At 37.6% G+C, this 26,970-nt stretch overlaps 2 protein-coding genes across 8 annotated transcripts; both read right to left on the minus strand.

Annotated features, from left to right (window-relative positions):
• Window positions 1-239: 239 nt before the first annotated feature.
• l3mbtl1b (L3MBTL histone methyl-lysine binding protein 1b) lies at window positions 240-16,533 on the minus strand. 7 transcript variants are annotated; one of them, XM_073872134.1, is made up of 22 exons: window positions 16,380-16,533; window positions 14,417-14,533; window positions 13,972-14,170; window positions 11,714-11,918; window positions 11,520-11,634; window positions 11,369-11,420; window positions 9,271-9,365; window positions 9,015-9,119; window positions 8,728-8,863; window positions 7,348-7,439; window positions 7,111-7,262; window positions 6,947-7,023; window positions 6,760-6,845; window positions 6,470-6,580; window positions 6,233-6,347; window positions 5,531-5,587; window positions 4,832-4,931; window positions 4,547-4,744; window positions 4,373-4,434; window positions 4,135-4,280; window positions 2,121-2,183; window positions 240-1,722 (listed from the first exon to the last, which is right to left on the minus strand). In XM_073872134.1, the coding sequence occupies exons 2-22, from the start codon at window positions 14,525-14,527 to the stop codon at window positions 1,594-1,596; spliced, it is 2,406 nt and encodes an 801-aa protein (XP_073728235.1). In that variant the 5' UTR covers window positions 14,528-14,533; window positions 16,380-16,533; the 3' UTR covers window positions 240-1,593. The 7 variants fall into 7 exon arrangements, with proteins under 7 accessions (XP_073728235.1, XP_073728236.1, XP_073728238.1 ...); XM_073872135.1 differs by lacking the exon at window positions 16,380-16,533 and adding an exon at window positions 16,306-16,372; XM_073872137.1 differs by lacking the exon at window positions 16,380-16,533 and adding an exon at window positions 15,986-16,237.
• Window positions 16,534-19,061: 2,528 nt separating this feature from the next.
• sgk2b (serum/glucocorticoid regulated kinase 2b) lies at window positions 19,062-24,620 on the minus strand. The gene is made up of 12 exons (XM_055210100.2): window positions 24,463-24,620; window positions 24,020-24,068; window positions 23,650-23,704; window positions 23,401-23,441; window positions 23,257-23,314; window positions 23,072-23,155; window positions 22,861-22,992; window positions 20,679-20,791; window positions 20,363-20,582; window positions 20,064-20,219; window positions 19,882-19,971; window positions 19,062-19,803 (listed from the first exon to the last, which is right to left on the minus strand). Exons 1-12 carry the CDS (start codon window positions 24,527-24,529, stop codon window positions 19,645-19,647), a joined length of 1,224 nt encoding a protein of 407 aa, XP_055066075.2. The 5' UTR covers window positions 24,530-24,620; the 3' UTR covers window positions 19,062-19,644.
• Window positions 24,621-26,970: the final 2,350 nt, after the last annotated feature.

Consider the following 26,970-nt stretch of genomic DNA (forward strand, 5'->3'; position numbering starts at 1 on the left):
CACAGCACAAGGGTCAGAGATTTAATCATTTGTATATCTTGTTATACACTAAGACTCTTTAAATAAAAATGTCTCCCATGTGTAATAAATGTATGTGATTTGTTATATAAAATAAAGGGAACCGTTTTGTTGAAAAATTCTTATTTATTCTTTCTTTCTTCAATCCATCCATTCATTCATTTATACAAGTCTGGACATTTGTCCCCAATGGAAACACAAAATCTGACACACATAAAGAGTCTACTTGGAGAGACTGCAATTTAATCTACAAACACACACTCCAATAAAACACAAACCCGCATTATACCTGACACCAACCATACCACTCCAAATTGTTTAATCATACCAGATTATAGATCAACGGTAGCTTGCAGAAATATATTTGATTTAGTATTGTAAGTTTTGTACATTCACCTTTAAGTATCACCAGATTCATTTACATTATCTCCAGGGAACTCATTTGTTTTATACAACCAGCAGAAAAGATGTAAACATAACCTTGAGAATCACTACAAATCCAAAGCAGTAAATAAAACGGGTGTGCTTCTATCATGCAGTTGTAGCACATCTGGAAATTATAGATGCGTTATTAAGCAAATGACAGCTGGAGTCATTGGCAACATCAAGAGAAATGCATATAGCCGTTGCTGATGATCTATAAGCATTTGCCTTGTGACTCAAAAGGCTGAACTCATCAAACAAAAAATGCAAGCACCTTATTTCAGGAATGGCTGTACAAGGCCAAATGTCAGGGTCTTGTAGACTTAACACACACCCACTCACACACCAACACATTTCTATTCTTAATTCCATTTGCAGCATGTCCATCGAGTTAGCACACTGACCAACTCACTATACAGTTTCATCATTTACAATTTTTCAAATGCATTTCACAGAACACATTTCATCTGAAGTAAATACAAACTGAGACATTCAACTCTAGAAATTTACCCCAGAGCAAGAAATCCCTGACATTAGATGCAAGCACACATTTATCTTACACACGCTTGCAAAACACTCACTCATTCTCTCTCTCTCTTTCTCTCTCGCACGTACACAAGCACACACAAACACAATCCCACTGCCCTCTAGTGGTCTCAAACAGGCAAATTTGGATTATTTGGGATGAGTGTCAGTGTGAAGCTCTTCTGCAAAGTTTAAAAAATTATTTTTACAATTCAAGTAAAAGCTCCACTTTTGTGGCTTTTGTTTGTGCCTCCTGCACCAAACGCAATCACCGATTTTAGTAACCATAAAACATAAATATCAAGAATCCAGTTTCAACTTTTTACATTGTAAGGTGCCTCAGTATAGTGTACTCCCTCCTAGAGTCTAACATGGATCAGATTATTCAAATAAAAATGTTTTGTTATTCCTTATGGAACAGTTACCACAAGTCAAGATCACTGATCACTTCCAGTTCAATTGGCTGATTTGTCCATCAATCAACTAATGTGACCAATGATTTAATTGCTTATCTGCACTTTGATTACTCTAAGGCCTAAACATAATGATTGGGGCAAGTGCAACCTTCAAACATGTTGTCATGTTTTAGTTGCTTTGAAGTTTGTTTCCAGTTTGATGGGTGCATGTCTACTCCTCATCTGCGCTTTTTAACATGAGGATACAATTGTAGATTTTGAGAGCGGGGCCGAGCTTGATGCTCAGTATCTTAACAATGTCTGATTGAGTAAGCAGCAGGAAGGCCTCGCCATCAATATGCTGTGGAGTAAGAGTAAAAATATGTTTGTTTTTTTATTAAATTTGAGACAACAGGATTCAAAATCAAAATCTGGAAATAAAATCAATAATAATTGATGAGCTCAGATGCAAAACCTTCTAAGTGCGTCTGACATGTTTTCTTGTAAATGAGCATTTTTTATCAGGCTCTTATGTTTAGGTTCAGCAATTTCACTTCAATGGCGACAAAAAGATTATTAGTCAGCAATTGAATGCCTTATTTTCACAAATGCCGAGAGCATTTGGTCAATATCATTATCTCATTTTCTGACAAAAATGGCGTTAAGCATCTTTTTCATCTGAGCTCCTTGTTTATTAATCCGCATCATTTCTAGATGGGCAATTTTATCAAATGCAATTCAATTGGTAACATTATTTACCTCTTTCCTGAAGGTGGCAGCATGCTCTCTGCAGCCAGGTAACCCTCTCACGAAACTTGCAACCTGGCAGAAAAGCACCAAAGAGAAACACACTGAATAATTTACATTCATGCATTTGGCTGACACCGTTACATTAAGTGATTTACAGTGCATTCGTGTTAGTTACGATTTTATTTTCATTTGATCAAGTCTCAGTTTTAAAGGTGGGTGCATGATTTTTGAAAAACACTTTGGAATAGGGAGTCGGGCCGAGTACCAAAACACACTTGTAGCCAATCAGCAGTAAGGGCACATCTACTAAACGACATCGTTGCCTGGGTTGTGTATGTGTGGGGCGGGTCTATCAAAAGAAGGTCCAGATTCTATTGGGGTAGGGGTGTGTTTGTTTAGGTGATTTCAAACGTCTACATTGGCTTTAAGAGATCATACACCCCGCTTTTAAGTTTTATTGGACAGCCTTGCTAAAACGTTTCCTTGCAGTTTACAATGAGCTATTTTAAAGCGTAACTAAACCCCTGTTCAGAGCCTTACTCCACCCACTGGCAATATTTGATAAATGCAAGAAAAGTGGGCAGACCCCAACGGAGAAAGAGGTGACAAACTGAGCTCGTACCAAGGGTGTGGGGAGATCGTAACAAGGGCATTGTGAGCTTCAAATAACTTACATAGGGTCGTACCACTTACGTCACGCGGTACTCATTAAATTGGAAAATTCAACTGCAGTAGCCACCGTTCAACCTGAAGAGGGCAGCACTTAGACGTTTTTACACCATATATTGTAGCATTGAAAACTTCATACCCAAATGTCAAAAAAGTTACTCAAATCAATGAACAGCACTAATAAAGCCCCATTATTAATTACAAAAAGTTGGTTTAGGGTTTAGTTACTCTTTAAGATTAGTAGGACTAATGAAAGAAAAAAATTCTATTATCTGAAAAGTAAAAAGACAGAAATCTAAATCTGTGGTCTCCAAGCAGGTTGCCCGCACAGAGTCTGTAAATTGCACACCAAAGCACATTTTATTAATAGCCTCAATTTTATTACTTATTTATTACATATTTTTCTTTTATGTATGTTAAAATTTTAAACAATGATAAAACATAATAACAAGTAAAATAAAATCAACAAGTAAAACATATATCAAAAAATGTGGCCCTCCAGATGTTTTATCCATTGTGGTAGCCAGAAAGGTTGAAGACCCCTGATCTAGATATTTAAAGGTTCTTTCTGATCCTATTTTTTAAACCCTAGTTAGTGTGTAATGTTGCTGTTAGAGCATAAATAATACTTGTAAATTGATTAAGCTCAAAGTTCACTGCCAGGTGATATATTTTCGTTTACAAGATTTCCCTTTTAAAGCCTTCAGCGAACGGCCGGTTTGGACTACAGCCCTCTACTTCCTGCTTTAATGACGTCAATATGAGTGTTTTTGCCTAAACTCCGTCCACAGGAATATGTCAGTCGCCAGTAAAGCTCAAACGGCTCTGCTTAGCTAAGCTGCAGTCAAATCACAACACACCAAACAAGCTACGCAACCAGAACTCGATACGCACCTCCGAAGGAGGGACTCCACAGAACAAGGAAGACATCAGCCCGTATTTAGGACAGTGAAAGCAGCGGTATAAAGATAAGTAAATACCATGTTTTTTACACATGAAACTGACTTTAGTAAATTTACACAGTAGACCTAAATAAGAAAGTGAGAAAGCAGTAGTATATATACATACTGTATATAAACTATCCATTATCACAAGGGTAGGCAACGTCGGTCCTGGAGTGCAGAGTTTAGCTTCAGTTTTAATCAAGCACATCTGAACAACTTATCAAGGTCTAAAGAGTCACCTGAAAACTACAGGTAGGCGAGATTTTATCACGGTTGGAGCTCAAATCTGCAGGACATCGGCAGTCCAGAACTGACGTTTGCCTACCCCTGCAGTACATGTATCCTCTGTAGGATGTTTATAAATCTCTTTAATAGTACATTTTCTTCTAGTCTAGGATTATAGACGTTACCTCCTCTGTGCTCCACTTGGCCACTCTCTTGGCAGTGAGGCCTAAGGCTTCAGGCAGCAGTTTGCCATGTTTCTCCGAGCACAGCTGAAATCTTGGCAGCTCCCATCCGCAGAACACAGACTCATGGAGGAACTGCTGCAGGGAATCTACAGCAAATTCATAATCAAATTAAACATGCATTCTGTAATCTTTCCTCATTTAAAAAAAACCTAAAACAAATCTATTATCAACAATCTACCTTTTCCATCACCTTCCTGCTTCACTTGAGGTGGTTTAACACATTTGGGGGCAGCGACAGGCCTAAAGTACAGAAACGACAAAGAACAATTTTTATAGAGTGCGTGTGTATGTGAGAAACAAGTGTTACTTTGTATAACTGCTGACCCTTCGACCGCACTTCTCATGCACTGACCGTGCTTGTGGGCAGGCATCTGTGGTGGTGTCAGGAGGTTCTGGGGTGCTGGAGCTGGGAGTGTTAGTCTGTGTGAGTGTTTCTGCACGGCGGTGACGTGGAGGTCCGCTGAGCGTCACCGGTCTCTCCCCGTTTAGTCTGTCCGGCAGCAGCCCGTCCTTATTTAGGTTCAGATCAGAGTATGGACAACTCACCGTTCTAAAACAAACAAAAGAGAGATGGGTTTGCACTTGAAGGATTTGATGATTGCAGAATGATGTTATATTTGTGTCATGTGTAACTTACGTGTAGTGTGTGCCATAGCGAGGTCCTCTAATGTGTCCAACACCATTGCATCCTGGTGTAGGGCAGCCTTGCCCCGGAGGGACTGGAGAATCCCTGGGACCTGATAGACACACACAATAGAGCAACTCTATCAATATACACTCATCTAAAGGATTATTAGGAACACCTGTTCAATTTCTCATTAATGCAATTATCTAATCATCCAATCACATGGTAGTTGCTTCAATGCATTTAGGGGTGTGGTCCTGGTCAAGACAATCTCCTGAACTCTAAACTGAATGTCAGAATGGGAAAGAAAGGTGATTTGAGCAATTTTGAGCGTGGCATGGTTGTTGGTGCCAGACGGGCAAGTATTTCACAATCTGCTCAGTTACTGGGATTTTCACGCACAACCATTTCTAGGGTTTACAAAGAATGGTGAGAAAAAGGAAAAACATCCAGTATGTGGCGGTTCTGTGGGCCAAAATGTCTTGTTGATGCTAGAGGTCAGAGGAGAATGGGCCGACTGATTCAAGCTGATAGAAGAGCAACTTTGACTGAAATAAACACTCGTTACAACGAGGTATGCAGCAAAGCATTTGTGAAGCCACAACATGCACAACCTTGAGGCGGATGGGCTACAACAGCAGAAGACCCCACTGGGTACCCCTCATCTCCAATACAAATAGGAAAAAGAGGCTACAATTTGCACAAGCTCACCAAAATTGGACAGTTGAGAACTGGAAATATGTTGCCTGGTCTGATGAGTCTCGATTTCTGTTGAGACATTCAAATGGTAGAGTCAGAATTTGTTGTTAACAGAATGAGAAGATGGATCCATCATGACCTGTTACCACTGTGCAGGCTGGTGGTGGTGGTGTAATGGTGTGGGGGATGTTTTCTTGGCACACTTTATGCCCCTTAGTGCAAATTGGGCATTGTTTAAATACCACGGCCTACCTGAGCATTGTTTCTGACAATGTTCATCCCTTTATGACCACCATGTACCTATCCTCTGATGGATACTTCCAGCAGGATAATGCACCATATCACAAAGCTTGAATCATTTCAAATTGGTTTCTTGAACATGACAATGAGTTCACTGTACTAAAATGGCCCCCACAGTCACCAGATCTCAACCCAATAGAGCATCTTTGGGATGTGGTGGAATGGGTGCTTCATGCCCCGGATGTGCATCCCACAAATCTCCATCAACTGCAAGATGCTATCCTATCAATATGGGCCAACATTTCTAAAGAATGCTTTCAGCACCTTGTTGAATCAATGCCACGTACAATTAAGGCTGTTCTGAAGGCAAAAGGGGTCAAACACAGTATTAGTATGGTGTTCCTAATAATCCTTTAGGTGAGTGTATATTAGACTATTTTCTTTAAGTGGTCTATATTTTGTCTTATCTGTTACCATTAGGATGTTGTAGAGGATGACCTGTCTTCTGACACCAGCCTACTGGGTGCAAATCTGGACTATCAGCATCTAGCCAATAATCATACTCATCAATCCAGCCATCAAAATGAACCTATACCAAAACACAGAGAGTATAAAAATAATACATTTTACATGGCTCTTTATCAGATTATAGTATTGGATAAACTACAGATATAATTATTAGATATCCAGTATTTATGCAATTATGTAAACCTTGACTCTGTGGTCGTCTACGTCAGAAATGGTGGCAACACGGATGAGCATGGCGTTCCGCTTGTCTACTGCTTCCAACTTCATCCCGGTCTGAAAACCATGTGGCGGTCTCTACAAGACAAAAGATCACCACATACACAACATATGTTTTTGTTTTCGTATTTAGGCTTAGTTTAGTTGTGACTGTAATTTTGCATAATGCAAACTGTTAGGGCCTTATAGACAATATTACTTGAATATCCACATATTTACCTAACCTCTCATGGCTCCATTGAAATGTAAAATGTCACCTGTTTAAAGGCTCTAGCTGGTGCAGCCTGGGTTCCAGTTTCTTCAAGATACTTTTCCCATGAGAAACTCTTTGCGTGTTTATACTCTACCACACAAAGACATAAACATATTTAAATCAATTTGTCATGCTCATTGGAGTTCATAACTGAAAAAAAAACTAAGTCAATGAATAAAAAAAAAACTCACCTGCAGGTGTGGTAAGTGTTAGCTTCGCCTCCTCACAGTAACCCACCGGGTGGATGTACGGACTGCTGGCATCACACCTGAGATCAGCACAGTACAGATTTACAAAGAAAGATTCAGATACACACATCCATATAAAAAAAACAAAGTTTAGCTTACTCGCTTACCAGTAATCATACTTATCATCCCAGTTGTCAAAGTGGATAAGAAGCCGGTTGTCTGCAGCAGCAGCAATGGTTGCTACGCAGATGAGTGATGGGTTCTTCCTGTCAACTGCTTCCAGCTTCATCCCTGCACGAAATCCTGATGGTGTGACTGACTAAACATGACATATAACACAAGGGTAAATAAAGACATGAGCATTATCTTCTTTACACACAGCGGGTGTTTATAATTTGACTTACCGTATTAAGATATTTGAAGAGATGTTTGGGAGCAAGTTGACCCCTACAGTTCTTAACATATGTGTTCCAGTTAAACTCGCCATCTTTGCAGCCTGTAAACAAACACAATATGTGTATAAAATGTATAAATAAATCAATTTTTAGGAGTATATGCAACCACAATATCTCTGAATTTATTGAATATCTTCATACTAAGTTTTTAAGCAACATAAAATCTATTTTTAATACTGTTTATTTTATATATAATTACATTTACTTATATGTAGGAACTTCTATTTTATGGTATAGTGCAGTGGTTCTCAAAGGGGGCCGGGAAATGGTGCCAGGGGGCCCCAGTTTTAAAGGAATAGTCTACTCATTTTCAATATTAAAATATGTTATTACCTTAACTAAGAATTGTTGATACATCCCTCTATCATCTGTGTGCGTGCACGTAAGCGCTGGAGCGCGCTGCGACACTTCGATAGCATTTCGCTTAGCCCCATTCATTCAATGGTACCATTTAGAGATAAAGTTAGAAGTGACCAAACACATCAACGTTTTTCCTATTTAAGACGAGTAGTTATACGAGCAAGTTTGGTGGTACAAAATAAAACGTAGCGCTTTTCTAAGCGGATTTAAAAGAGGAACTATATTGTATGGCGTAATAGCATTTATGGGAGTACTTTGACTCGGCGCAGTAACACCCTCCCTCTTCCATTATGAGAGGAAGAAGAAGAAGAAGACTTTTCAAGCGAGTCGAAGTACTCACAAAAGTGCTATTACGCCATAAAATATAGTTCCTCTTTTAAATCCGCTTAGAAAAGCGCTACGTTTTATTTTGTACCACCAAACTTGCTCGTATAACTACTCGTCTTAAATAGGAAAAACGTTGATGTGTTTGGTCACTTCTAACTTTATCTCTAAATGGTACCATTGAATGAATGGGGCTAAGCTAAATGCTATCGAAGCTTTGCAGCGCGCTCCAGCGCTTACGTGCACGCGCGCAGATGATAGAGGGATGTATCAACAGTTCTTAGTTAAGGTAATAACATATTTTAATATTGAAAATGAGTAGACTATTCCTTTAAGACATTTTATAAAATACATTAATTTATCAAGAATTCTGTGTAATTAAACCTAAACACAATAATGCTACTAACCAACAGCACTATCTTGTATAATTTAATGTTTTGCTTAATTGAAAATTTTAGGTTTTAGAACAGTTTTTTTTGTCATAAATTTTCTTTGGGGGGTCCGCAAAAGGAATGCACTGTACACAAGGGGGGGGGGGCATGCTGAAAAAGTTTGAGAACCACTGGTATAGTGAATCTCAAAGTGCACAAAGAGTGTTTGCATGTAGTCTTCGTTCTTGTACATCCTGTTAAGTACACTGCGTACCTTTTGGCAGCAATAGCTTGAGGCCACTTTTTTCACACCAGCCTGGCGGCTTTACATCCCACGAGTCAGCATTTACCCAAAAGTCATAGCATTCGGGGTAGCCGTCAAAGTGAAGTCGAATTCTATAACCTTGCACCTGCAATAAAAGTTTATATTTTGGGTAAGGTCACTAAAGACATACAGCTGTTTGCAGGGCATTATAAAGATAGGTATGACCAAAATCGCATACCTATGCACTTTCCATGCCATTTTGCAGTATAAATAGAATGAGTAGTTATTTGGCTTACCTCTGCAACAGTCAAAACACAGAAGAGAGCAGGATGACAAGGGTCCAATCCCTCAAGCTTCATGCCAACTTTAAATCCATTCCTGCTCTGGGGAAACGACTGGTGCTATATATATATAGTGCATACATACACACACAAACATTATATTATTACATTTCATAGACTTCACAACTATGCAAACAGACATGCCTTTTTGCTTGCTAGTTTTTAATATTACAGACAGAGAAACATTTGTAAAAAGCAACGTGTCTTTTACCTCCTTAAAAAGTTTCAAGGGAGCAGCAATTGCTCTCTCCTCCTCCAGATAAGCTGACCAACTCCAAGTTTTCTTCTTAACAAGAGGTGCTGTTACTATGGAAACACCACCACACATTTTACATGACATTTTTTATGGCTGCTAAAAATGCATTCAAAAGATAGTCAATGACACAGAAACATTATAACTGGAAATACATGGGATGTATAACAACTGAGTATAATATATAGACATATATATAATATATATGACATGTTTTATCACTGTTTAAAATGTTAACATACATAAAAGAAGCTAAGCTAATATAAATAATACTGAAATAAATAATATAATTTAATAAATAAATATAAAAATTGAGGCTATAAATAGAATGTGCTTTGGCGGGTAACTCTCAGTGTAAGCAACCTTGTGCCCGCGGGCAACATGTTGGAGACTACTGATATAGGCGGTTTCAGCGGCAACAACATAAACAGAAAAAAAAGCTTTTTGGCTCAAACGTAACTTCCGGTAGACTAGAGTCCCTTTAGATTAGATTATTTCATTTAACAAGCAAAATACACTCACCTAAAGGATTATTAGGAACACCCGTTCAATTTCTCATTAATGCAATTATCTAATCAACCAATCACATGGCAGTTGCTTCAATGCATTTAGGGGTGGGGTCCTGGTCAAGACAATCTCCTGAACTCCAAACTGAATATCAGAATGGGAAAAAAAGGTGATTTAAGCAATTTTGAGCGTGGCATGGTTGTTGGTGCCAGACGGGCAAGTATTTCACAATCTGCTCAGTTACTGGGATTTTCACGCACAACCATTTCTAGGGTTTACAAAGAATGGTGAGAAAAAGGAAAAACATCCAGTATGTGGCGGTTCTGTGGGCGAAAATGTCTTATTGTCTTGTCTCCTAGAGGTCAGAGGAGAATGCGCCGACTGATTCAAGCTGATAGAAGAGGAACTTTGACTGAAATAAACACTCGTTACAACGGAGGTATGCAGCAAAGCATTTGTGAAGCCACAACACGCACAACCTTGAGGCGGATGGGCTACAACGGCAGAAGACCCCACCGGGTACCACTCATCTCCACTACAAATAGGAAAAAGAGGTTACAATTTGCACAAGTTCACCAAAATTGGATGATTAAAGACTGGAAAAATGTTGCCTGGTCTGATGAGTCTTGATTTCTGTTGAGACATTCAGATGGTAGAGTCAAAATTTGACGTAAACAGAATGAGAACATGCATCCATCATGCCTTGTTACCACAGTGCAGGCTGGTGGTGTAATGGTGTGGGGCATGTCTTCTTGGCACACTTTATGCCCCTTAGTGCAAATTGGGCATTGTTTAAATGCCACCGCCTATCTGAGCATTGTTTCTGACCATGTCCATTCCTTTATAACCACAATGTACGCATCCTCTGATGGCTACTTCCAGCCGGATAATGTCACAAAGCTCGAATCATTTGAAATTGGTTTCTTGAACATGACACTGAGTTCACTGTACTAAAATGGCCCCCACAGTCACCAGATCTCAACCCAATAGAGCATCTTTGGGATGTGGTGGAAAGGGAGCTTCATGCCCTAGATGTGAATCCCACAAATCTCCATCACCTCAAGATGCTCTCCTATCAATATGGGCCAACATTACTAAACAATGCTATCAGCACCTTGTTGAATCAATGCCACATAGAATAAACGCAGTTATGAAGGTGAAAGGGGGTCAAACACGGTATTAGTATTGTCTTCCTAATAATCCTTTAGGTGAGTGTAAATAACAAGTATAGTACCTTAGTTAAAAAAATTTAAAAAGTGAAAAGCTAAAGCATATTAACGACTACCAAAACTCGCAGTCGACCCTGATCTTTAGGAAATCAAAAAATTTTCTTTTCGAAAAGGTATTTGATCCAGAGCTCAGTTTATTCACTAGCCAAACCGATAAACAAACACAGACCTGTAGTTAATTTTGGACAATGTGCGTAACCATGGCAACGCACATGCATCCGATGAAACCGTCTTTATACACAAAACAACATCTATCTGATCTGCTATGCAATACAGTTTTGCCACAGACATTGTTTGTGTGTTAAGTGGAAATTACCAACCAAGTCTAGCAAGTTTAGCTGCTCGTCTGCCTTTTGACGATTTAACCTTTTCCTGGAATACCAGAAAAAAAGATCAATACAGTATATCTCACTTACATCTACTATTTTGATCTCACTATAATACATCCTGTTGAGAGTGACTGCGTGTTACCTCCTCTTCATCAATATTGTCTTCCTCTTCATCTCCAGAATCCATAAACATCTTCTTCTTCTTTCTCACACGTTTACCTAAACGCTCTCCTTCGACTGCCTCACCCGGGGTTGACCTGCATACACGTTTAGAAATTTTAAATATGCCATTGACATGCACTGCTGATCTCTGAGTGTGCCGGTAAGCGCATGTACCTTCCGCTGGTGGGCTGCACACAAGGAGCACTGCAAAATTTGCCCTGGAGAAAAGACTCCTGTGATCCAGAATGACCACATGACCTGCAGTTTGCCATCTCAGTGATAGGAGCAACCACTGCATTGGGTACTAAGCTCATGCTGGGCTTTTCCTCAGTATTGGGACTCTTAGTGTTGCTGCCTGCTGCCTGCCTGTCTGGGTCGGCTGAAATAAAAAATAATTTATATATATTAATATTTTTCCTGTAGCTCGATTGGTAAAGCGTTGCGTTATCAGAGCAAAGTCATGAGTTCGACCCTTAGTGAAAACACCTGCTATGAAGATGTTAGATTTAAAGCTCTGCAAGATGCTTTTGATAAATTTGTATACAGTGAGGAAAATAAGTATTTGAACACCCTGCTATTTTGCAAGTTCACCCACTTAGTAATCATGGAGGGGTTTGAAATTGTCATTGTAAGTGCATGTTTACTGTGAGAGGCATAATCTAAAAAAATCCAGAAATTACAATGTATGATTTAACTATTTATTTGTATGATACAGCTGCAAATAAGTATTTGAACACCTGAGAAAGTCAATGTTAATATTTGGTACAGTAGTCTTTGTTTGCAATTACAGAGGTCAAACGTTTCCTTTAGGTTTTTAATAGGTTTCCACACACTGAAGGAGGGATTTTGGCCCACTCCTCCACACAGATCTTGTCAGGATCAGTCAGGTTTCTTACCTGTCGCTGAGAAACACAGAGTTTGAGCTCCCTCCAAAGATTCTCTATTGGGTTTAGGTCTGGAGACTGGCTAGGCCACGCCAGAACCTTCATATGCTTCTTATAGAGCCACTCCTTGGGTATCCTGGCTGAGTGCTTCGGGTCATCGTCATGTTGGAAGACCCAGCCTCGACCCATCTCCAATGCTCTAACTGAGGGAAGGAGATTGTTCCCCAAAATCTCGCAATACATGGCCCCGGTCATCCTCTCCTTAATACAGTGCAGTCGCCCTGTCCCATGTGCAGAAAAACACCCCAAAGCATCATGCTACAACCCCCATGCTTTAGAGTAGGGATGGTGTTCTTAGGATGGTACTCATCATTCTTCTTCCCCCAAACTCATTTAGTGGAATTATGACCAAAAAGTCCTATTTTGGTCTCATCTGAACACATGATTTTCTACCATGACCCCTCTGGTTCATCCAAATGGTCATTGACAAACTTAAGACGAGCCTGGACATGTGCTGGTTTAAGCAGGGGAACCTTCCGTGCCATGCATGATTTCAAACCATGACGTCTTAGAGTATTAACAACAATAACATTGGAAACGGTGGTCCCAGCTCTTTTCAGGTCATTGACCAGCTCCTCCCGTGCAGTTCTGGGCTGATTTCTCACCTTTCTTAGGATCATTGAGACCCCACGAGGTGAGATCTTGCATGGAGCCCCAGTCCGAGGGGAAATTGACAGTCATGTTTAGCTTCTTCCATTTTCTAATGATTGTTACAACAGAGGACCTTTTTTCACCAAGCTGCTTGGCAATTTCCCTGTAGCCCTTTCCAGCCTTGTGGAGGTGTACAATTTTGTCTCTAGTGTCTTTGGACAGCTCTTTGGTCTTGGCCATGTTAGTAGTTGGATTCTTACTGATTGTATGGGGTGGACAGGTGTCTTTATGCAGCTAGCAACCTCAAACAGGTGCATCTAATTTAGGATGGAGTGTAGGTGGACATTTTAGGCAGACTAACAGGTCTTTGAGGGTCAGAATTCTAGCTGATAGACGGGTGTTCAGCTGTATCATACAAATAAATAGTTAAAAAAATCATATATTGAGATTTCTGGATTATTTTTAGATTATGTCTCTCACAGTGGACATACACCTACGATGACAATTTCAGCCCCCTCCATGATTTCTAAGTGGGAGAACTTGCAAAATAGCAGGGTGTTCAAGCACTTATTTTCCTCACTGTAAATGTAAATATATAAAAGAGTAAATGTTTGTTTATACAGAGCAGACAAGCACCCCTCTGTGAAATTCAGGCTAAAGTTTCATAATCTAATAATGAGCATCCAAGTTTGATTTCAACCATTAATTTCACTATGAGTTAAATCTTTAACAAGTCCTTACTCAGTCACTATTAAAGGCATCAAAGTTTCAAATTTCCACAGAATGTTCTTTACATTATGTAGGATAATTGTATGTAAAAGATGGCTTCAGTTGGCTTTTCATAGCCAGGGTCAGATTTGATTTTGTAGAAACGCTGTGTATGTTATAAGTACTTACCCACAGTATTTGACTGATGATCTGTAGATGATTGGGCCACTGCTGCCTGACTTTTGTTGTCTGCAGGTTTAGTTTGTTCGAGGGGATGACTGTTTTTGGTGGCTGTAGTTTGAGGCTTGGGGTCTGTAAGCTCCTCCCCTTTTTCTTTGGGCTCCACCTCTGTGACAATCTCCAGAGTGCCAAATTCAGTCATTCGAAACTGTAAAGTAAAATAAATTAAAAAACATCATTTAGAAAAAAATTGTCTTAATTACCCTGGATATTTCCTGGACATTTACTGATATGGATGATATGACTGCTTTAGGTACCTATCAAAAGCCATAAAATACATATGCTACTTACAAAATTGTATTTACATAATGTTATTCACAAAGATGCAGAAATTATGTCAGTACTGTCTATGGCAATGTTTTGTCCTTGGAATAAGACTACATAAGCATCTGACCCGAATGTCACTGCCGGGCAGTGTGGCAATGCCGTCCTTCCAGTCAAGAGCACTCATCATGTCAAACTCTGATCCCGTGACAGGACCATCGTTGCTAGATGTGTCTGCCATCTTTCTCTGAGAAATACAACACAAAATAGAAAAAAATGTTATGACAACACAAACAGATGGCCAAAAAAAAACATTTATATATCCTTTGAAAAAAAATCTAAAAAGAGAGACTGCAAGGAATTCGATCCTTTACTGACCCCAAAACTACATTTTTTGGAGTCACATCTGCATAAGAAACTGTTTAAAGTTGCAAAGTTGAAAGTAACAAACGCAACCAAGAACAAACAAAAAACGACAATTTTGACATCAGTTGATAAAGGTAGTGAAATGTAATGTACAATAAACAACTATTTTAATTACTATACTATAATAATAATAATCGTTATAAAATGTTTAACGTTAAGTTAAACCGTTCAATTCTCAATGATCAACCATGCGCTATGCCTCGTTGATAAAACTACTTGCTACCTTAAACTCATAATTACAATAGTTAACTGCTAAATTAATAAATAAGTTAAGTAAATAAATGTAGATGGTCCGCTGAAAATTACGTAATATTTACAATCACTTCCATCTGCCACGGGGACGAAAAAATTCTCACAGCTCAACAATTAATGTTTTTTGTTACAAAACAAAACGGTCATTTATGATATTTAAAAAACGACGAACGCTGCTTCTACAAACACTCCAGGCCTCGAAAACAATGTTTTGACTGCAGCTGATGAAACGACCGCAACTCAGATTTACGAAATACCTGCGCGTCGCGTGCAGTTTCACAGACGTCCGCTGGAGGGCGATTAGCAGCTTCTCGCTGTACAAACTGCATCAAGGACTTGACGACGACAAATTTATGTATTTATACTTATTAACGAAATCAATAGTTGTGAACTACTCACGTATATTGAATGTCACTGAAACCCATGAGGTACTTTGAAGGTTATTAATGAGGAAAAGCGAATAAAAGTAAAGTTAGACGAACAAGTTTAGCTTTTCCTTGTTTTTAAAGAATCTTTTAAAATATGCGCGTTGCACGCGGGCAGACACTTATGACGAGAAGTTAAAAGGCATATAATCGAGTTTAATTTGTTTTCAAATCTGAAAATCTTAATTTAAGCACGTACGTTTCGTATACGGGGGTAATACTGTAATAACGTTCTTGACCTGTCGTTTATCATAAATCAAAAAAAATATCTAAATCTCAGACTGTTCAATGATGGCACCCCGTGTATGTGATAGAAATGATTATCAGACTTATTAAAACGTTTGTTTCAACTGATGACGGGATTTATTCTGGGCATAAATAAAGTGCAATGCGCGAGCGCCCATTATTAGCATTCGACTGACACACAAAATGGCGGAGGATAGCAAAGGGCCGCCGACACGTTTAAAGTATGTAAATTATTAGAGTTCGCTGCTCTGTTTTATGTCGCTCGGACCTTTAACCGACACAGGGGAGCCTAGTACATAACTTGCCCTAATAAAACGCAGTGTTTTCCCCTCCGTCAACAAACTCCTTACTTTCCCCTTGTCACGGAATGTCGTTAGCCCGACTGATAGCCCCGGCTAGCTGTAACATTAGCAGGGCAGCCTACAATAAACCAAATCAACAGTTTCACCTGCTTATTGAAAAGAAAAACATTGCCAGAGGCACTTTAAAGAAGTTGCCATTCATCAGTATGTACGCATAACAACTCGGATGCGCAGAAACCCGGCCAAATAACAAATTGCATGCTTTTAATTTCTTCTGCACAAACTTGTCACTTTAATTTATCTTTACGGCTTTTGAGCGTCGTGAAAAATATTCGCATTGGTTGAAAATTGTTAAACAAGAAACGCACTCTGTGTTGGTATCGTTGTTTACTGCGTGAGTGACGGCATTAACGTAATATTTATTGATAAACGTGCAACTCACCTCGTTTCTCTCTCAACTCTTATTTAGAGCTGGATGGTGGTGTTATTGCGCATGCGCGGGGTAATATGTCTATTGCTAACTTCTACAGCCCCGACAAACTTCACCGCAGCATAGATGTTTCGGCAGTGCGCAAACGAATTAGCAAAGATATTTGGCACTTATTTGATTTGATCTTAGTTTATGGTGAGAAGATCGTTTGGAATCTATATGCTTGTTGCTTAAATCGAAGGCCTTTTAGATAAGGAAAATTGTTTTGATTCTCTTAACAATTTATACGAAATTTGACCAAAATGGGCGTTATAGCGCATTGGTTTTCTTCATTTACTTAAAGTGTTTTTTTTATTGTAACGAGCCATATTCAAAGTGAGATCTTACTGTAAGTTTCGTTTAGATATTGCACTGCCGATCATAACTGATTTGATTTCCTGTAACTATCACGTGTTCACTTTTTACTTCGCAGATCTTTCTCATTGAATATATTGGTCACATGCATGAAATATAGTAAAGGCAGAACTCTTTCATTCAACAACGTCTCGAGCTTTAAGCAATAGTTTGAAACAGCGTGTTTAAAGGCGATGTTTTGACGGGCTTGACTGCAGCATAATAAGCGAATAAAAACCTACAATGACACAAAAACACCACAAGATGGCGATGTAAGCTTTAAAGTGTTCACTACGTTGCTGCCAACAGTAAGTTATATATAAAAAGTAAATTAATATTGTATACTGTATAATATATTATAGTAAACACTACACTTTGTTAATCTATAATATAGTATTCTGTAGTATTAACTAGAGTAAATAGATAAACTACTGCATACGGTTCTAGTATAGATAGATAGACAGACAGACAGATACTTTTATATTATAGTATTTGGGTATTTTACTACAGATAACTGTAATAAATACCAAAGTATACTGCAGTATTTTTATGTGGGTAGCAGTGTTGGGGGTAACGCATTACAAGTAACGTGCATTACGTAATAATATTACTTTTCTGAAGTAATGAGTAAAGTAACGCATTACTTTATAAATGTACACATAAATATTTAATTTATGCAAGTTACTTTTCAGTTTAATTCATTCAATAAAAAAATATGTACTGAATTAAACTAAACGTAGTCACGGCATTACGTAATAATATAACTTTTCTGAAGTAACGAGGAAAGTAACACATTACTTTATAAATGTACACATAAATATTTAATTTATGCGAGTTGCTTTTCAGCTTAATTAATTCAATTAAAAAAAATGTACTGAATTAAACTAAACAACGTCACAGCATTACGTAATAATATAACTTTTCTGAAGTAACGAGTAAAGTAACGCATTACTTTATAAATGTACACATAATATTTAATTTATGCGAGTTGCTTTTCAGCTTAATTAATTCAATAAAAAAATATGTACTGAATTAAACTAAACATAGTCACGGCATTACGTAATAATATAACTTTTCCGAAGTAACGAGTAAAGTAACGCATTACTTTATAAATGTACACATCAATATTTAATTAATGCGAGTTACTTTTCAGTTTAATTTATTCAATTAAAAAAAATCTACTGAATTAAACTAAACGTAGTCACATGGAATTACTCAATCTATGCGTGCCTTAGCAGGAACAGTTTAAGTCAGAAACGGAGATGGCAGGCCAGAGCTTGACATTTTTGCAATGATAATATGCAATTTCTGAATGCTTAACTCATAAAAACACATGCAAGGCCGGAAAGAGATCAAGCCTCAACCTAGTACGTAAAAGTAACGCCAAAGTAACTTAAAGGGACCTTCCACTTTTTTAAAATATGCTAATTTTCCAGCTCCCCTAGACTTAAACATTTGATTCTTACAGTTTTGGAATCCATTCAGCTGATCTCGAAATAGTCCTCAGCCATTGAAAGTAACCAAGGGGACTATTTTCGGGCAGTACGTAATATCACTGGGCCTCCTGCTGCCATGTTACAGCAGCAAAGTCACTGATTATTATGCCAGTTTGAGAGTATAGTTCCTATCGGCCTAGAGTATAGTTCATATTGGCCTAGAAAATCACAGCTTTTAGTTTTCTGTCGGCCTTAGTACACGATGTAACTACAGAAGAATCAAGTTTAAAAAAATATCAAAACTCTTTGGTTATTTTTTAGCATGATGCTAATGGTCTAATCAGATTTAATGGATTGTGCTAAGATATGCTAAAAGTGGCAGACCCGAAGATCAGCTGAATGGATTCCAAAATGGTAAGAATCAAATGTTTACCTCTAGGGGAGCTGGAAAATGAGCACATTTTCAAAAAAAGTAGAATGTGCCTTTAAAAGTAATGTAAGTATTACTTTCCATGAAAAGTAACTAAGTAACGCAATTAGTTACTTTTTGGGGGAGTAACTTAATATTGTAATGCATTACTTTTAAAAGTAACTTTCGCCAACACTAGTGTGTAGAATCCAGTTTCTAAAGGGGAACACAGATCAGTGCAATGTTGGTTTCGCAAAGCTTGGAGCCAAAACAAAATAGTGGAGCATTAATACTAATAAGGCCATTTTTAAGCATATCACGGCTCAAATGATAAATTTCAGCAATCTGTGGATGGCAACTGTGCGCTACTTTGTGACCCAGATGCCATACATTTTAAAGTCTCCATTACTGCAGGCTGTATAGCGTGCGTGAGCACACAACTGCACGGTAAGTAAGTATGGTACATCAATATACTTTTATTCCAAACACATTAACCTCACATGACAAAACATATGCACGTAATTTAAATAGTCAGCATGTAAATCATCATGAACGTACATTAGTAATAAATAAGTCTTTATTAATATACATTCCAACAGTTCCACAAATGCTTTAACACAAACATTGTAACCATATTAATGATACATTCAGATTTAACAGTCTTTCCTTAAACCTTTAAAATTATATCACATTACTTTTACAATCAAACACTTTATGAAATCTTACTTTATCTTATAATGCCCTGTCTTTATTCTGTTTCAGTCTGGATAACTCGCATGTATTTCATTACAAACACGTTTGTTTATTACAACAGGGCTAAAAAAATAAATAATATTGTGAATGTTAGGAAACACAGTCACTGTTCATATAAATTTTGCAAATGCATTGGTCCAACTAACATGAATAAATGTAACAACTGTGCTTCAGTGTAAAACATACTGTCATTGGTTCCATTTTTCCATTTGTTAAGTATGTTGCACAAACAAGTTCACATCCTGACAAAATGTCTATTGGTCTGAAAAAAGTCATCTGTCATATCTTAGTGTCCACGGGTCTCCGCTGACAGTGAGGTCATGTTTTCTTTGATGTAGGTGAAGCCAGGAAAGGTTGCACCATAATCCTCACACGCACCCAGTGACTGTGGAACAGGAAGGTCTGTAAACCTCGGGTCAATGTTTGAAAGGTCACCAGGGCCAGACTGAAAGATATAATATGCATGCTTTATTTCTATTATATAATAAGTGCTTAAAGACAAATCTGGAAAAAAGGAACTCACCAGTGAAGGAATGAAAGGAGGTGGAATTTTCTTTGCCAGAAGCTCATCCCATTGAATAGAGGAGAAAAATGAGTGGGACTGCAGCTCGGTCTAAAACCCCCAAAAAGAGCAAAATTGCATTTAGCCACATAAATTAACATAAATTAATTTGCGACTGTGTGTAAATGTGCATGTTAAGTTACCAGGTCACGCTTGGCTCCTAGCCTCTTGGTCCTGTCCCTGTTTAGTAGTCTCTTCAGGAGATCTCTGGCTGAGCTAGACACTCCAGGTTTTAGCACCAAAGGCTGATAAATAATATTTTTAAGCATCTCAAGACGATCTGCATTGTAGAATGGTGGCTATCAAAAGAGAGAAACACTGTGAGTCACACTAAATGTATCCTCTTTTTTTTTTCGATCCATACTGTATGGTATTTCATTACATCTATTCAATCTTTTAAAAACATTAAAAGTATCTAAACATTATTGGTGGGTTTGCTTACCAGGCCATAGAGCATTTCATGGAGAACAGCCCCCAAACCCCACCAGTCTACCGTCCTGTCATACTCCTTCTGCTGTAGTACTTCAGGTGCCAAGTACTGTGGTGTACCACAAAACGTTCTAGTGGTGCTACGTCCAACCACACCTTCCTTGCAAAGGCCAAAGTCGGTCAAAACCGCATGCCCTGCAGAATCCAGCAAAATGTTTTCTGGTTTCAGGTCCCTGCAAGCGTGAGAAAGATGGACGTGTGTGTTAATGTTGTTACATACAAATGGGCTCGTCTAGATTCAAAAAGCAGAGTTATTTCAGTGTTTGTACCTATAGACAATATTCAAGGAGTGTAAGTATCCTAAAGCACTGGCTACTTCGGCAGCATAAAATCTGGCTCTGGGTTCTCCAAACACCCACTCCCTCTGTAAATGGTAAAAAAGCTGCAAAGAGAAAACAGCAATTCATTAACAGAGCAATTCCATGCAAAGGTCATCCTTATCATTAAAGGTGCAGTGTGTAATTTTTAAAAGGATCTCTATATTATCAGGGGTGTATAAAGACCTTTTTATAATGACCCGTTATGTTTTTATTACCTTAGAATGAGACGTTTTTATCTACATACACCGAGGGTCTCCTTACGTGGAAGTCACCATTATGTGCCGCCATGTTTCTACAGAAGCCCTTAACGGACAAACTTTTTTGTTAAGTTGTCTCCGTCAATTACATGTTTGTCCGGTGGCGGCTACCGTAGCTTCTCTATGCGTTTCAAAAGCGAGGGGTGAGCAGTGGACTGAGCTGTTGATTGCAATTCACAACCTCACCACTAGAAGCCGCTAAAATTTACACACTGCACCTTTAAAAAAGTTAGACACAAACAAATAGATCTGTTTTAAAATGTTCACTTATAGGTCTATATTTGGCTGTATTTGGTCTATATTTGAACAGTAGTTCTCAAACTCTTCGGCGTGCCCCTAGCACTATCTTGCACCCCCCCAGGGGGACCCCCCAGTTTAAGAACCACTGCAGTAAAGAGTGAAAGTTGGATTGCAATGTGGGACTTTTAGAAGGATCTCTTAATAGAAATAAAATATAATATACATAATTATAGTATCAGTATAAAGACCTTACACAATGAACTGTATTATTTTTATTACCTTAGAATAAGGTGTTTTTATCTACATACTCCGCGGGTCCCCTTACATGGAAGTCGCCATTTTGTGGCGCCATCTTTCTACAATAGCTCTAAACCGGCAAAATGTTTTAAAGAACGCATTTCATCCCTACGTTGTCTCAGACGATACATGGCAGTTACCGTTGGTTCTCTTTGCGTTTCGCAAATGAGGTTCGTTGCCATTCATAATCTCACCGCTAGATGCTGCTAAAAACCCACATTGGACCTTTAACTTAAAAAATTATTTCAGTTGTAAGTTGACATTTTTTCAACGTAATTTTTCTCACTTTAGGTGAAAATTTTTAAGTTGATAAAGCTTTTTTGTTGTTACCAGTAAATAATATATAAAAAAATATAAGTCACCGGCCGCCACTGATTATACATGGGATTAGGCGAGTGTCTAGCAAACGCGAGTGTCTCTTTTATCATAAACCCTTTAGACGCATCTGCAGCAGGCACTTATTTTGACAAGATACGTGATGCACATAGGATCACTTGACGTGCAGAACACATATTTTGAAATTACGAACCACACACATGGCGGGCTACATACATGGCGTGATGAGCTTCGCATTGTGCGCCCTCGAAAAAGAAGTCACCGGTCGCCACTGGTTACTAATTAAAGTCATTTTTTAAGTAAATACAACTTTCACTTTACAAGTTCACTCTCATTGTGAATTTTATAGATATTTGCTGTGTCGTAACTATAAAATGTGTGTGCCAGAAGCGTCACATCCAATATTGTTTATCCTAAAAATACACTTTTAATACAAAATTATATTTTAAACATTGATATTTTTAGATTCAGATCAAATAATTTCATCATGTGGATATCAATATTTACACTAGACCTAAAAGTTAACAGACTTTAAACAAAATCGTATAGACTGCTAAAAATCTGCTATTTCATGTCACATTCATAATGCATGCCTCTTCGGGGTTTTTTTTGGGAGGGGCTTAAATATATATTACATAAAAAAACATATTTTGTTTGTCAGTTCCCCAGACTGAGGGTGCTCTGAGAGTATCCATTAACAACTTATATAACATGTTTATTTTCACTGAGACATTTCAGCTGTCATCATGAATTCAAATGTCACATCTATAAAACTGGAGCTGCCCAACACATACACAAAACGAGCCACAAATGATCAATCACTAACCAAAGTTATTTTTATTTCACTTAATTTATATGAGGCTTTCTGATCTAGTTGCTAATTTCAGGAATGAGTCATGCTAATCCTGTCATTACCATCAGATTTACGGTATAATATATTCAGCTTTATAAACAAGCTCAGGTTTCAAGCTGTAAATGCATGCATGTCTGTGTAAACACACCTCTCCTCCACATGCATAGTCCAGCACCAAGTACAGTCTCTCCTTAGTCTGAAAACTGAAGTGTAGCTTCACCAGGAATGGATGATTGAGAGTCTTTAACAACACTCTGTGCTCACACATGACTTGTCTTTCCTATAGAAACAACACTATGAGTATACGAAAACAATCTATCAAATAAATTAGCAAGAGCATAGAGTGCACATGTACATACCTCTTTCCTTGATAAGATAATGTCTTTCTGTAGGACTTTAACTGCATAGTATGTACCATTCTCCCTGTATTTGGCCAAGAACACCTGAGTATAGACATAATCAAACAGAGCTAAAAGATCAAAGAAGTCGTAGAAATACATTATAGCAAATAATGTGAGTTTTTTTTTTTTTTTAAGTTTGATACCTTGCCAAAGCTTCCTGTCCCAATGACCTTCAAATAGTCAAAATCAGCCACTGATACCCTAAAGTCACACAGAAATAAATATTCATGTGTAATTGTATAACCATGGCTACATGCGCACTAATGTGACATAAGAACCCCACTTACTGAGACTGTGGCTCTTTTCTTGGTAGATCACTGTAACAGATCTGTAAAGAGAGAGAGAGAGAGAGAGAGTCAGCAACTTATAACAGTGATATATGAAACTCACCACTCACTCACTATTACGTCTATAGCATGCTTTCGGTCAACTAGTGCAGCAACTCATGCCATGCAGTTGTCATGACCTTATATTTCTGAATGGGTTTGGATGTAGGCCTAGTGCATGCAAGTGAAAACCGGTTTAAGCTCACTTACAGCTGCTGCTCCATCATCCACAGACAGACCGCTCTCAGGTCGCAAGAAATCCATTCTGGAATGAGAAATAAGATTGTGAGAAACAGGCACATTTTTATATTAATATAAAGGGTTGTGACTTTCTATGGTGAGTTTTCGGAGGTCAGACAACACCTATTTTTTTATGAATGCTGCTGGTATTTAAAGAATATTTAATGCTAAGCTTCAGTAAAGTGTAAAATGCTTCAGTCAGTTTATTCAGACAGATATGATATTTAGCTCTACATTATTATCATTATAAAATAATAAGTTCTGAACATGACACTGAAGCATGGTGCTGCTTTACTTTTAGCCTACGGGAATGGAAAATGATGACTAGGGTAAAACGTACTGTTGGTAGATCGAATGGCTGGATCCAAGCTTCTTATCCTTCATTAAAGCTGAAAGAAAAAACATACATTAATATTGAAAAAGAAGCTATAAACAAAAATGTATTTAGCTAAATAACTACAGGACAGCAAAGAACCATATATATGGTTTTATATTTTTATAGCTAAAGGTAACATCTTAAGGTCTCATTCATTAATATTAGTTAAGCATTAACTAACATGATCTAGCAATAGAATATATTTTCACACCATTTATTAATCTTTGTTAATTGTTCATTTTTATAAAAAAAATCAATATTAAAAAATAATTTAATAATTGTAGAAGTAAGCTATTGTTTATATAGTATACATTTGTTTAGTTTTACCATATATTTATATTTATCTAATGCAAATATCCAAACCAACATTTAATCTACTTTATTAAGTTTAAGAAACGTGATCTTACCAGTAAAATACGAAACTATTCCCTTCATTTTCGCGTAAGTGACTTGAGCTTTAGCCTTTTTCACCATGTTTTCGCTGTGAGCAGTGTGAGCTGTTAGTCCGTCTGTAAGTTGGTATCTTGCCGGTCAGTTCTGGTTGAGCTTCGCTTTATGAGGGCTACGCGTTGACCGGCTATTTTTGCAGGACACGTGGTGCCTCCGAACCCTGTGACATCACGGAGCCCGTTATTCAAAGATGACCCCAGTGCTAAGATAGCGCTATGAGTTGATCTCTTTAAAAACATGCGGGCTTACTTCATTAAACAAATTATGTAACTGCTCCAAAACGCTATAGTATTTGGCCAAAATCATTTTATATTAATAGATCTTTATTAGGGCTATTTGCAGACAGTGGAGGTAAGGCTACAGTTTATAATCCAGTGAATATTTCAGGGTATGTTTATTACGTTTTTAGGCATATACTTTGAAGTCTTGGCTAAAAAAGCTTTTGGACGTTTCCACCTACGGCTATGGACTTTCCCATTAAAAAATATACAGTTTTTGATGTATATGTTTTTAATTTATTTATTTAATGTATGTGTTTAATTACAGTTTTTCAATTGTGCGATTATTATGGAAAAGTTGTCACCCTAGAATACACCATCAAACACAATGTTGTAGTTTTTTATATATTTATAAAAATAAAATAACAGCAAATCATTTATTTGTTAAGGTGTTTTAGTTGTGGAACAAATAATTGCTATTAAAAATTGTATTTTAAACGTAGGCTACAACTTGCCCCTATTCTGAAATTTATGAAACTTGTTTTTAGAAGATTAAACTCTCAGTTAAAATCTATCTTGATTTTATAGTTGACATTTCCCCTGTCTGAATGACTGTGGCACTGAAGATTACCCAACAGATATATGAGAAATGTGATATTAGAAATTTAGTTTGATGGCCAGAATATTTTTACAAAACCCCCTTAATAGAAAATGCTCAATTTTGTATTTGGATATTTTTTATAGCCCACAACTAATTGTTAAACGCTGTGTGGCAACTTGTGTTACTAGACCACAAGCCCCAGTCTTCCTATAGCCAAGGCCATCACTGAAAGTCAAGGGAGCCCTATAGACAAAGTTCAATGAGTTGGCTATATCAGAAAACATTACCCTGACAACAGCCTGTAACCTTCCCTGTAACTGTATAAGAGTGTACGTGTTTAACAGAGGCTTTTATTCAGTGGTTGTCCTCAAGGTAGGAGGGTTTTATAAATGTTCTTGGATAGGACAGTCTGATACATAAGGAGAAACCCTCATAAACCTGTCCAATCTTTAATAAATTAGGGTGTTGGCACGTTAACCCCTGTTTTTAAGTCAGTTTTACAGGTTACATAACAGAGATGTCTGCCTGTCATCACAGCTAAATATGTGCATGTAAACACCCCGACATACGCATGTAGACATTTTAACTTGACGTTAGTGTGGCAGGGAACACTGTGAACAAGTAGGGTCCTTAAAGGGATAGTTCACTCAAAAATGAAGATTCTCTCATCATTTCCTCTTATTTTGTTACAAGTCTGAATTTCTTTGTTCTGATGAACACGAAGGAAGATATTTTGAGGAATGCTTAAAACCAAACAGATCATGAGCCCTAATCACTACCATAGTAGGTTTTCCTACTATGAAAGTCAATGGCGCCTCTGATCGGTTTGGTTACAAACATTTCTTAAAATATCTTCATTTGTGTTCAAATACACATATACAGCTTTGTAACAACATGAGTAAATGCTGAGAGAATTTTTATTTTTGGGTGAACTGTCCCTTTAAAAAGAAGGAAGCAGAAACTTCAGATGAATTAAGCATGCACAAGTTGATACACAAACAGAATTGTTTTCATCAGAGATGCAACACAACACTAAAGGACATTGTTAAAACAAGAAAGGAGAAGGAGGGGAAAATTGGTATTAAGAAATGAGTTGTCAGGACTGGAATGTCATGCTATTTACAGTACAGATTTTGAGTTACGGTCAGGGTTATCTGTAACTTCAAATAACATATAACCTTTGAGATGAGGAACCTCTAATATCCCTTGTTCTGGCAATTTGAGAGGAAGTTTCTGTATATTGTAAAAACACCTTATATTATATAATTTAGACAACAGTTTACAGCTCGAATTTAACTTTAGCTATTTCATAAACAAACAAAACAACACACTTAACTATTTGTAGTATATTATTCATATTTGGTTCCATTTTGGAAACAAAATTCTCCTTTTACACTACATATTTTATACTACATATTTTTCATTTCTTCTTCCTACATATTCTTCTAAATATGATATGTTTATATGTTTAAGGTGGGCAAAACCAAATGATTTATGAATAGGAGGGGTTTATAGAGGAATCTATTTTTGGCTAGCTAAAGGTTAAGGGACACCCAGTCCTAAATCATTTCTGAATCAGAAAGATTACACCACCAACTGAACAACCTCCAACACACATACATGTATCAAATTACATCATAGTTTTT

This window comes from Misgurnus anguillicaudatus, chromosome 10 (genome assembly GCF_027580225.2).
Source record: "Misgurnus anguillicaudatus chromosome 10, ASM2758022v2, whole genome shotgun sequence".
Taxonomy (NCBI): domain Eukaryota; kingdom Metazoa; phylum Chordata; class Actinopteri; order Cypriniformes; family Cobitidae; genus Misgurnus; species Misgurnus anguillicaudatus.

Excerpts from the sequence above, each read along its gene's own strand:
- l3mbtl1b (XM_055210098.2), bottom strand. The coding sequence starts at position 15,293 with ATGCAGTTTGTACAGCGAGAAGCTGCTAATCGCCCTCCAGCGGACGTC. Across the intron at positions 7,024-7,110 it reads GATGATAAGTATGATTACTG|GTGTGATGCCAGCAGTCCGT; the intron begins GTAAGCGAGTAA and ends TGCTGATCTCAG. Across the intron at positions 6,581-6,759 it reads CAGCTAGAGCCTTTAAACAG|AGACCGCCACATGGTTTTCA; the intron begins GTGACATTTTAC and ends TTTGTCTTGTAG.
- sgk2b (XM_055210100.2), bottom strand. The coding sequence starts at position 24,529 with ATGGTGAAAAAGGCTAAAGCTCAAGTCACTTACGCGAAAATGAAGGGA. Across the intron at positions 23,315-23,400 it reads AGAAAAGAGCCACAGTCTCA|GGTATCAGTGGCTGATTTTG; the intron begins GTAAGTGGGGTT and ends GTGTGACTTTAG. Across the intron at positions 19,972-20,063 it reads TAGGAGCCAAGCGTGACCTG|ACCGAGCTGCAGTCCCACTC; the intron begins GTAACTTAACAT and ends TGGGGGTTTTAG.